The sequence below is a fragment of the Balearica regulorum genome, chromosome 4 (assembly GCF_011004875.1).
Source record: "Balearica regulorum gibbericeps isolate bBalReg1 chromosome 4, bBalReg1.pri, whole genome shotgun sequence".
In the NCBI taxonomy this organism is placed as follows: Eukaryota; Metazoa; Chordata; class Aves; order Gruiformes; family Gruidae; genus Balearica; species Balearica regulorum.
The window spans coordinates 78,919,425-78,931,336 of NC_046187.1; the positions used below are offsets into that span (position 1 = coordinate 78,919,425).

Here is an 11,912-nt window from a genome sequence, read left to right on the forward strand (position 1 = left end):
GAGTGTCACAGCGTTGGGGAGCATGCCCATGCCTTCAGAGATTTGTACCTGGCTGTTTTTTCCCCAGATATGAGCAGGGAGATATTACCTAGGAAAAAAAACCACACACAGAGCATACAAACACATATGGATGTCCTGCACAAACACACATACACACATGCTGTAAGAACATGAAATAAATTACTCTTTTGCTTTCACTTCAGAGTACATACCATATTGGTTCAACTTTTGCACCACCAAAAAAAATGAAATTCGATCTTCAGATCATGTTTAGACTGAGTCCAGTCACTTTGCATGGTAGGGGCAGCTTCCTCTGAGCTCACTTGCAGCTTTCTTGATTTCTTAATGATCCTGAAGACAATTATCTAGGGTTACAACAGGACCTGCAGGCCTTGCTCAGACCCAGCTCTATCACTAGAATGCAGACTCTGCAACATGTGGAATGACCTTTTATAAAATGCTGAAAGGAACAAAACCCCAAAAGGACTTTCAAGCCCCCCAGCAGTATTATTATTCTAAAATTTTTATTTATTAGGAGAAGACAAAGTCCTCAGCAGGATTTCTGTAAGTCAACATGGAGCCTTCTCAACACGGCAGTGGAAAATATGAAGGACGAGGCTCTGCATCCCACCCTACCTGGGAGCATCCTACACCGAGATTTAACCAGGATCCTCCACCCGTCAGGAGAGTGGGTATCACTGGGTAGGCAGTAGGGTGAAGAAGGAGCACCTCAGAGGTCTGTCCCTACTCTCCAGGCTGTCTGTTTCACTTGTGGATTTGGTTAGGTTGGATGGACACTTCCCTGCTTGGAGCACTACCTCAAAAGCAGCAGTCCCATTCAAGCAGAGCAAGGGCAAGCCAAGTCTCCATTGTCCTCTCCCTGTAAGGGCTCTGGGGTCCCATGGCAGGGGGTTGCTGGATCTCAGCACACATACTGCACACGATGTCAGTGCTCACCACACAAAGACCACCCGACAGGAGGATGTCCCCAAGGTGGATGTCAGCACCTCCCCCCCTTGGAAAGTACACCAAGCTTTGCCATGATGTGTTGAGCTGGATGCCCAAGAGAGGTGTCCAGAGGGCTGATTTTGAGTGAGTAGGAACAGTTCCTCTTTGAAACAAGACCAGGTTTCACAAGCTTGTACCATGACACAAGTCCTGTAACACTCAGGCTCACTGTTCTTTCTTTGATATTGACCCATTCTAGCTTTGATGCTTTTGGACCCAGATCATCAAAAAGTGCTCTTACACTGAGATGTCAGGCTAAAGTGCTGGTGCATCAGTCCGTGTTGCTATACCTGATGTTTTACTCCCATTTTCTATTTCTCGAACTTGGAAGTATCCTACCATGTTTCCTGAGCTCTTCAAGTGTCCATTACTCAGTACTGTCTCCCAGGCATCTTAACAACTTTCATGCTTCTACATAGTAACTGCTACAAAGCCCAGTTCAAAAACCCTCCCACTCTCAAAATGTTGTTGCACATTTGTGTGTATGAAAGTAATTTCTTCCATACTTTATTCATTCCCTAAATAAGACCTTGCAACTCTTCCTCACGTGCAACCTCCCACTGCCTATCAAGAGCACGTGATGCTCCAGCAGGTACAAAGTTACCAGCCAAGGACCTGTTCTGGGAACTCCCTGCCTAGTTCTGTTCATCCCAGTCTGATCAAATGAGGAAACTATGGATGCACTCAGTACACGTCTCTTGCAAGGGGCATGCTTATTTGCATGGTAATGAGGATGGTAATGAGCCCCTTGTCTTCAGATGTACACAAGGTTCTAGCGGGTGAAAACCAGCCAAAGTTGAAATTCAGGGAATTCATAGCTTCATTTTCTTTTCAGTTTGTATTTTTTATCTGGATGCAAAAAACAAAGTGTGTAGTACAGAAACTGCATCGCGCAGTGAACACTAGATATAAATTATTATTTTAACAACCGTCAGGCTGTTTAAGCGAGCACCAATCTCTCAAGTAGCCTGGCTCAAGCAGTAATTACTAGTCTCATTTCTAAAGAGACCCTTCTTTTATTTGCTTTGTTACCATAGCTTTTTGTTTTCTTTTCCTCTCTCTTAAAGTTAAAAAATGCTACATAAAGCTGCAGCTCCTCTGAGAACCCAGCGCGCACTGCAAACAGGGTTCACAACAGCACTGTGAAAGACATTATGGTAATTAGCCCTATTATCCGGTGGGGGAACTGAGGCACGGAACCTCTCCCCAGCAAGGGTATGAGCAGGGTTACATGCTTAATGAGCTCCTTCACCTGTATTAGACCCAAATGTTCACACTGAGCTATGGCAGGGTCATGCTGGGACAATGCAATGTCTAAGGGTTGAGAGCCAGGGATCCCCTTGCAGAGAGCACAGGGCTCTGGGAGGAGGCTGGTCCCCGGGCAGGATGTAGGGGTGGGGGAGATGGTGGAGAGGAATCTGGGCAGGAAAACAGACCCAGCCATTATTGCCAAACCTGAGGCTGAGGAGAGGAAAATTGATGCCAGGCTTGGAAACCCACCGCTGGTCCACATTGCCCAAAGCATTGGATGATGCCTACAGGTCCAGGGTGGTGGGTTGGGGGCAGTGCAAGAAGGGGGGAAGGCTCAAAGCCGTGGTCGGGTGGAGAACGGAGGAGATGCTACATGCAATGCAAAGGGGGACTATCCTCAGCACCACTGAGGTATTTAAAAGCTCCTGGCTAAACACCCGGGGGTGATGTTTCTGCTGTGGTTAGAAATGAATGTGGTCATTCAAGCGGCCTAGCACCAACCTATAAAGCTCACCGCTGTCCTAGAAGGAATAAATCCTTTTAATAAAAAACCACCAAGGTGGGGTCATTGCCTCTGCAGACCCCTAACCCCAGTGCCCATGGTTCAAAGCTACGGGCTACAACACCAATGGCTGCTCATTAAACTGCAAGTAGTTGCTCATTAAATTGCAAATGCCATTATCTCCATGAAGGCCCCAGGTCTTCCCAGCAGAGATGTCAATCCTGCTTATTGTCCTCATTCCATGCCTCCTTCAGCACACATTGACAGCCAGCGTGTACTCCAGCCCTACGACTCAGGTTGGCCTTCGGCAGATATTTAAACGGCATGGCTGCGTCTGGGTTTTCCCTGCCTAACCATCAGAAAATGCTGAGATCTGTTTTTATTCTCCCACATCCCCATGATGGAGTAGCCCACGTACCTAATGCTGAGTCTGGCTGGAATTTCTGGACTTCTTAGGGATGGGTGTAAGAAAGCTTTGCTGGAAGCAGTGCTCTGGGTTTCCTGGATGATGTTTTTTTCCCAGCAAACAGCTTGAGGAGCATTTATGTAGTGTCAGTCCCAAATTTCTGGCTCCTGGCACCTGTTTTGACACCAGGCTTTTGAGCACAGGGAAAATAATAATGATATCCAGAGCTAATGTTATTTACTAAAATACAAATTAACGCTCAGTCACATGGTGGCATGATTTGTCATTCAGAGCTAAAATTAAAAGAAATTAAGGCTGAGTCAGAAAGTTATTTCAGATCTGAGTGGGGAGTGGAAAGTGATGGGGCCATGTGGGAGCAACACTGACATCTTCTGGCTGCAAAAATAATCTCCAGCTTTTTCACCAAGAAAACCACGGGGAACCTGCAGCACAAAAGCATAAATAGGAGTTGGAGTGAACAAAATAGTATTCAAGTAACAGGTACAAGCTTGGGGCAGTGGATATGATCTGAGCCCACTTTAAGAGTCCACCTTAGCATCACTGCAAGATTTGAACAGAGGGTGTGTGACGTTGGTGACCCAAAATACGTGAGTGTAGGACATGAAGGGTTGCTGCTCTTCCATCAGTGCAGGTGACAGGGCTGTAGAAGTCCTTTTATGTTGCAGCGGTGAACTGTGCAGTGCAACACGTAGGGAGAGACAGGCACCAAGAACTGATCCCTGCAAACCATCCAAGCAACGATGTTCTCCATCTGATCTGGAATGGGACAGGGCCTGGCTGCCTTGTGTTGATAAACCAGGCAGGCATGGGGACCGCTGAACCTGTTCCCCCAAATTATGCCCTCAGCTTCTGCTATAGGGTCTCAGAAAGCAGCTTGGCCCCCAGATATGGAAGATACCTCTTGGGTGCAAGTCTCCTGCATTTATTCAGAGCAGGATGTCTGAACTCACAGTGAAGGAAACAGGTTTGGCCATAAGGCGCTTGGGTCCTCCAGCAGTCTATCCTGTGGAGTGGATCCTCTTCAAAACATAGTGCATGCTGGACTGGGGGGCGTTAGCTGGGTGGCGGTCTGGAGAGAGTTGTGAGAAAAGTCCTCCATCCCCTGCCACCCCTCATGCTCGTGTAGCTGCTGCAACAATTAACAGCATCCGTCCAAGCTGTGTGGGCTTGCCATGATGGCTCACAGCTGCATTTGAGGGTGCTGAGTCCATTGCTAGGAGACCTTCCACAGTGGGAGCTAGTGGGAGCTAGTTCTGCCAAAGATATAGTATTATCCATTATTATCACTTTAGGGTAGATGCCTTGCTGTCCTGCAGTGGCCAGATCTTCACTCTGGTGGCAACAGCATTGCTAGCCAAGGACCTAATAGCAGAATCACACCTTCAGCCTTTTCTGCAGGTCTCGCCTCTTCAGACTGGGCTGACCACCACCCTTCCTACCCTGCGCTGCCATACCTTTCCTCTAACCATATTTCTTATAATCTCTTCCAAGGTTCTTTCTTCCCATCTCTGAAGCCCTCCGAAATGGTCTTCAAGGTCATCTTCTGGCTGGGATACTTCAACAGCTGTGTGAATCCCATCATCTACCCTTGCTCTAGCAAAGAGTTCAAGCGAGCTTTCATTAGGCTGCTGAAGTGCCAATGCCACCGGAGAAGACGGCCCATCTGGCGCATCTACGACCACCACTGGCGAGGGGCCTCCATGAACAGCTCGGTGCAAGACTCTGAGACAGACATGAGGCCCAGGATTAGCACCCTGAACAGCTCATTCATATTTAACTCCTCCTTGCAAGAGAGAGCCAGTAAGAGGCGAACACTCAGCTTCAAGGGCTGGAAAATGCTCACTCCTTTCCAGAAACCAGCATCCACCCAGCTGAAGGAGAAGATGAACAGCCTTTCTAACAAAATCCGGGGTGGCTCCAGCAAAGCGGGGGTGACAGCCACCTACAAAACAGAGGTGGAGTCTGTCTGTATTGGGATCCCTCATGACTTTGCGGAAGCCATTGACTATCAAACCTATGACTTAACAGACTGCTGCGGGCTGCGAGAAACAGATATTTGAAGCCACTGGGACAGCTGTCGATTGTTTCTTTAGATGTATCTAGCAGAAACATGAAGGGATACCATCTGTGGGTCTGTCAGGCAGACTGGAAGCAGCAATCAGGTGTAAAATGCAGTTGCCCAAAGGCTATACAAGCATCCCCCACATGGAGGTCAGCCCATTCTCTGGGATTATGGGTTCCTCAAATAAGAGTCAATGGCATATCCCATTTTAATGACCCTCAGCAGGAGGGGAAGATGTGGGGTGGATATGCCCTTAGAACAAGAGCTGTTTCCTCCAGTGGATGGTTATCTTTGATTTTGAAAGAAGCTGTGCAATTAAAGGAAAACAGGATGTATCCTTTGCCTTAAAAACACCACCACAAAATCTAACAGCAAGATCAATCCCCAAAAGATGCCAACCCTGCCTTAGTACATGTGATCATGTTTCCATCCAGAGGCAGCACCCAGAAAGGATGCTGCTGAGCAGTAGCTGGCAGCTGATCCATTAGATAATGGGTTGTCAGCTTGTAGGTCTACAGGGCTGGACAGGACCTCTAGCCACGCCTTTGCTTTGGAGGGTGAGCAGACTGTGGTATTCCCAAGCAGGGTGGGGGGATCCTGGCTCTCAGCCATCATGTCTGCATGTGACCACAGCTTTGCCCCTTCCATGTAACCTCGTTTTAGGCCAGAAGAGCAGTATAGATGTATACGCTAATGCCAATGAATGTGTGGGTCTCTCTCCTCTCTAAGTCCAACCTGTGATGCATTTCTCATTTTGTTTTCCAGTGAAATACTTGTAACCCACCTTGCTCTAGTGTGCGTCCCTCTGTGATACAGAGAGAAAGCAACTCCTTTTGGTGTTGGTCATCCTCGACCTTTTTCTCTCCTTTTCTTGCTCTTGTTGTTGTCTCTCTCAAACAACATGGAATAAAGATGCATCCTAGGGGCTTGGCTCAGGTCCACACTCAACCTGTGCTGTGACTCAGGAAAGGTGAGATGGCAAAGTTTAGGGCCATAGGGTCAGAACTAAAATGGAGCTGATGTGCAGTTGGAGATCCCTCCTGTAGATACATCTTCTCCTCAGTCAGGGTCATGCCCATGACTCTTGTCCCAGGTGGCTTCCCATATGCCTGATACATCAAAGCCTTTGGTGGCTATCAACAATTGCCCTTGGTTATGTCCACTAACATGGTCAAAAGCAATGTCACTAAAGGGGTTTTTTGCCCTTCTCACAGCCCCAGAGTGTGAGGTCCCCTCAGAAGGGCACCGTGGCCTCCTCTGGGACCACATGGAGGTTGGAGACATTGACAGACCCACCTTGGCCAGGCTCACACAAATCGTGCTTTGCAATTCAGAAAAATGGTCACCCAAACTCTGCTTGGCCATGTATTTCAGGCACTGGTTTTATCAAATTTCGGACAGTCAATGAACCACAAAGACATATAATTAGATTTAGCCATGGGCAGAGGCACAAGACACGTAGGTGACAGAGGCAAAGTCTGGATCTGAGGTGCAGTGTCTCAAGCCAGGTGAATAAAGAACAGGAACATGAAGTAGAAGGGTGGAAACATGACACTGAATGTGTCCTGGATGGAAAGTCATCCATATCAGCACTGTCCCCCAAACCCATCAAGAGTCTTTCATGGATGTGCCTACAGCACATCTAGCTAATCCTCTTAAGGGTGGCTATCAAAGGAAATTAAAGACTCCTAGACAAATCAAAGAGAATGTCACCTTTCTTTCTGTTGTTCATTTGCTTTAAAGGAAATCAAAACAGAGGAAAATTTGGACTTCTTTTATTTTTTACTTTTTTGTATAGTGCATATGGAGACATGATCTCTGGAGTTGGTCCTATCTCAACACCCTTACTGCCCTTTACTCAATGCAAGACTCTGAACTGGACAAATTACTGCACAAAGACCTGCAGATCTTGTCCAAATATTTTCCTCCCAGCAGCAAATCCCACCAAGGCACATGGGCAGCATTGCACTTACACTGAACCAAGACTCATTACTGTCTGTATTTTCACAGGCGACAAGTGTCTGCAAAATCAGCAAGAGGTTACCAGCTTGAGAGGTTCAGCAAGGGCCCAATACACCATGGGAACCTCTGTAGGGAAATGCATCTTTTTTCCCACGTTTCTGTGGCCTTCAAGGGAAGTGAGACCCTACAGTGACGATGGGGTGACACAGAAAGTCATTGTGCAGTGTAAGGACTGCAGCTGACGCTGGCTTCCTGAGCATTTTTGGGATCCTGATGGAAGAGCACACTGCTGGCACTGGGACGTAGCATAGAATGCATCAGGGAGAGGGCAGTCGCTGAAGGGCAGAGATGCCTGGAAGGTCAAAGTGAAAGGATTAATCCTCCTACCTTCTGCCCACCTCACGGGATGCGTGTGCACACGTGCTACTCTCGGAGGGACTAAATTCACCCAGATCTGCATTTTTGGCCCCTGTTCTGGTGACATTGCTTTGCAGGTCTAACCATTGCAAGTGCATAATGCAAGCGATTTGGGGGCACAGTTTAGGATGACCTGATACAGATGTCATCATAAGTGAAAGTCTACTCAAGGGAAAGATGGGCATTTGCCATTAAATGCTCTCTGATGCTCAGGAGCAGATATATCTGGTGTCTCTCCACATCCAGAGACCCATAGCACATGGTAACATGTGCATCCATGACCATACAGATACACATACACACTTTACTACATTTATATATAAATGTCATCTCCAAAATGGCAGACATTATCCTATAAATGGAGACTTTGCAGGGGCTTTTAGCAATTGCTGGCAAGCACTTTCATTCCCAAGAATGAGTTGAAATTATTGCCTAGACTTCTCCCTAATCTTTTAAATATACTTCTTTCTTTTTTCCAATTTCAAAATACTTACTTTTATAACCCCCAGCCCCTTAAAAGCATCTAGAAGGGAAAGAAAGATTAGTCTGGGGGTTTTACTGCCTTGCCATCCCAATTCTTTACAGACCTACAAGGGAGAAAATGAGGATAAAGTCTGTTTAAGCACACATAAGCATACACACACATAGATGCCCGAACTCTGGCTCATTTACTTTCCTCCATTGCGGCTGTGCCTGCATTGGATCAGTCCCTCAGAGATACCCTAGAAGGTGCTGTAGAAAAGCCTTGAGCTCTGCTGTGCTGCATTTAGGCAAAATGCTTGTTTCTCACCTAAGCCAGGGCCCCCCTTTTCATTTAGCATCTTGCATCAGAAGAGGCAATGCAGGACTGGCCTCTGAGGCTGTTCATGGTGAGCTTCATCTAAAGTAGACAGAGCTGTCTTTGCTGGCAGGGGAGGAAGCACAATGTTGTACGAAATATGACCTATCTAAAATTGAGCATTTCCCTCTGATTCCCTTAATCTCCAAGCTCTCCCAAGTTTGGAAAAACAGGCTCAAATCTTCAGGAGGTGAATTTGGTCTGATCCCACTGACTTCTCTGGACCCACAAGGGTGTGACCAGCTGAGGGTATGGCCTTGTTTCTCCAAATTTGCCAAGCGGGCAATTTCCCAAAGCACCTGTACCTTAGTTGTCCCGCAACTCTCGCCTCATCGTGCTGGCTTTATGTGAGTATTGCATCATCAGACCTTGCTGCTTCAACGAACCGAGTGTGCAGGATGGTGAACAGCAGCTTTTATGTCAGTAGACTCTCACGAGTCCTATTTAAGGGGGAAGGAAGGTGCCTGTCAGCCTGAGCTGGACTGCAGTTGGGTTGCGTTACTATTGTTTACAGTGTGTATATAAGTGTACATTTTCTTTAGCAGACATTGGAATTTTTTATGTATAGATTTTTATTTTTCATCCCCAGATGTATTTATTAGCCAGAGTATTTCTGTTTTGTGATTCAAGTTCTGTCGGATTGATGTAAGCTCTATGAAACAGAATGCACATATTTTTGTTTGTTTGTACCAAATACATGCACAAACCAGTCTAAAACGTTGCTGTGAATTGTTGCTGTGTCTGATTTTTAAAACAGGGGTTGTAGGGGATGAGGGAAGGAGGAAGAAAAACCTGCAAATTATCAGCCATTGTTTTTTCTCAAAGACTTTTTTGTAATTTCACAAGGATAATCGTTCCCACATGCAAGAATTTATTATAAAAACAAGTCAGAAGCTTTGTTCTGTGCAGGGATGAAGGGGTTGCACCAGCCATGTCTTCTCTCAGATGCTCCCTGGAGCAGGAGGAATCTAGATGCAGCCACGACCTATGGGTGTGAAGGAGGGCAGGCAGAGGGAAAGTTGTTGTGTAGTTAGCCATCAGAAACAAGCTCTGGTGAAAGAATGTCTATCAGAGTAGGGTTTTTTAATGAAAACCAAAAATTCAGCTCATTGAAGATTTCTCTGGGAAAAAATTGTTTTTTCTTCTAAAGTTAAAATTTCAACATCACTCACAAAACCACTACCCGTGGTGAAATGGAAATAGCATTTCTTATGCTCCCATCTCACTCCAGGTACTCCATTTCACAAAATGCAGCCTGATGGCACCTCTAGATACTGGGTAGTGGTGTCTCAGGGCTGGGTATGGTGGGAAGAACTCTGAGCTGGAAAGCCCAAAGGGGAGAAGGACAAAAGAAGACAAAACACTTGCCTCACCTCTACGATGCTAGAACAATATCATATAGCAGAGTCTGAAATGCAGTGAGGGGAGAAACAGAGCTCTGAAAACATCCAACAAGAAATATCCCAGAAATATTTCTTTGCAAAACATATGACCAAACATGGCCCAAGGCTGGCCATCCTTCAGGGATGGCTCCAGGCAGAGGCAAAGCGAGCAGCCACCAAACACAAGTCAACAGCTCCAGGAAAAGATTGTCATGACTTCGCTGTGTGTTTTGCTAATGCTTGTGTGTGGCTGAGTCAGCCTGATGCTGGCAAGGGGGATGGATGCTGTGTTCCCTGGTAAGAATTCAGCAAAGGATGCTCTTGACTGATGCTGCTCACATTTTTTAAAGGGATTTTTTTCCCTTCCATATGACTGTCAAGCCAGGCTGCTACCCTGCTTGGATGCCAGGAAGAAAGTGCCAGGTGCTTTGCTGTTGAATTCTCCAAGGGTATCATAAGAAAGACCCATGCCATGGCCACGAGGACTGGATGAGCCTTCGGAGCCACAGGCTGGGCTGGGCATGTTGCTTCTGGCATCCTTCCCTGCCCCAAGTTTAATCCATTGAGGACATTGTGTCTTCTGGGCTACGCAGACAGGATCAGAGGCCAGAGCTACATGGTCCTGGTGTCTGCCAGAGCCGAGGCTGGTGCTCAGCTAGCTCATCTCACAGCAGCCTGTAATAGACCGTACTAGATCTATTAATGCAACCTCACGGGGATTGTATGTGACCTGTGCAACTTCAAGTGCTTTTTTCTCTTTCTTGTCCCATGAGTCCCTAAATCTGTTCCTCACGCACATCAAAATCCACACTATGACTCGTCATGCTTTCCATGTGCTGGTTGGACATTGCCCAGGCAGAAGAGCGGATCCACTCGGATGGGGAAGAGTGCTGGGACATCTTGATCTGGAGAGGAGTTCGGTTCCCTTGTCTCACCCAAGGCTTTGATGTCCCTTCTCTATGGCACGGCACTTATAGACAACCTCCAGCTGCAGAAGAGGCTTTCTTCTGCTCTCGTGGGTGATCAGTGGACAGGTGATTTGCAAAGCACCTTCCTACTGCTGGTCATGATCCAAAGTGCAGTCAGTTATGAGGAGCACGTGCTCTTGATTGCCAGTGAGATAAGGTGCACCCCTAAAAGCCTGGTGATAACTGTCCAACTAAGTTCATTACTTTTTTTTTTTTTCATTTTTATTCAGGTGTGAAGGAAGCCTCCACTTGGTATTTCGGTTGCTCTTGGCTTGGTGATGGACTTGTCAGGATTTGAGACTCAGCATTTGCTGAGCTGCTGGTTTTGGGTCGCAGTGTGCTGGAGCTAAACCTGGGCAGAGCCTGGACATTGTCTTGCAGGTGGAAGCACCAGCACACTTTTGGGGATGGCTCCTTCATTTAGCACCCTTTCTGAGGCCAGAGAAGGCAATTGAGCACACTAGGCCCTGTGACCTGTGCCTGACCACCCAGGCTCTCCAAAAAGTTAAGTATACTCTCTTCCAGATCCCACCCCAGCCTAACGAATAGCCTGGGTACTGCCTTACCAGTGACACATGGTAGCTGAAGAAGACAGCCCAGAGACACTGCAAAAAGCCAATCACTCCTTTAGGAAACAAAGGACATTTTTAGCACCTGGATGTATTTGGCGATTCTGTTTCTGCATCTCCATTTTGTGGGATGTCTGGACACCTCTAGGCAGTTTCCGCTTTCTCATCTCATCACATCTTGGTCTCTTCGCTTCCTTCAGCAGTTTTCTTTGGCCCTGGCTAGCCCCACGGTCGACAGATCATCTCACCCTGCTAAGTCTGTGCTTTCTTTCCTCTATCTTGCCCAGCTGTTTTGGCTATTTAAGTCCCATGGCTCTGTTCCCTTGACCCCATCTAGGAAGCTTTCACCCCAGGGTTGCCATACCACTGGTCAAACCCGGGTGGTCCTGCCCCAACACCCTCCTACAGGGTTTTCTGCGCACTCTGAGCCTGGCAGATCACAAGATGGGGACCTCACCAGGAAAACCTGCCAGGGACAGCACAGCACTTGCAAGAGATTACCAAAAATGTTGCTGAGGCTTTGTGG

General features: G+C 47.1%; 1 protein-coding gene across 1 annotated transcript in view; it reads left to right on the forward strand.

Annotated features, from left to right (window-relative positions):
* ADRA1D (adrenoceptor alpha 1D) overlaps positions 1–9,177 on the forward strand; it is a 50,855-nt gene extending 41,678 nt beyond the window's left edge. The window contains exon 2 of the mRNA XM_010303547.2: positions 4,680–9,177. Within this exon, the coding sequence (XP_010301849.2) occupies positions 4,680–5,248 (569 nt within the window). The 3' untranslated portion in view covers positions 5,249–9,177. The remainder of the gene's footprint in view (positions 1–4,679) is intronic.
* Positions 9,178–11,912: the final 2,735 nt, after the last annotated feature.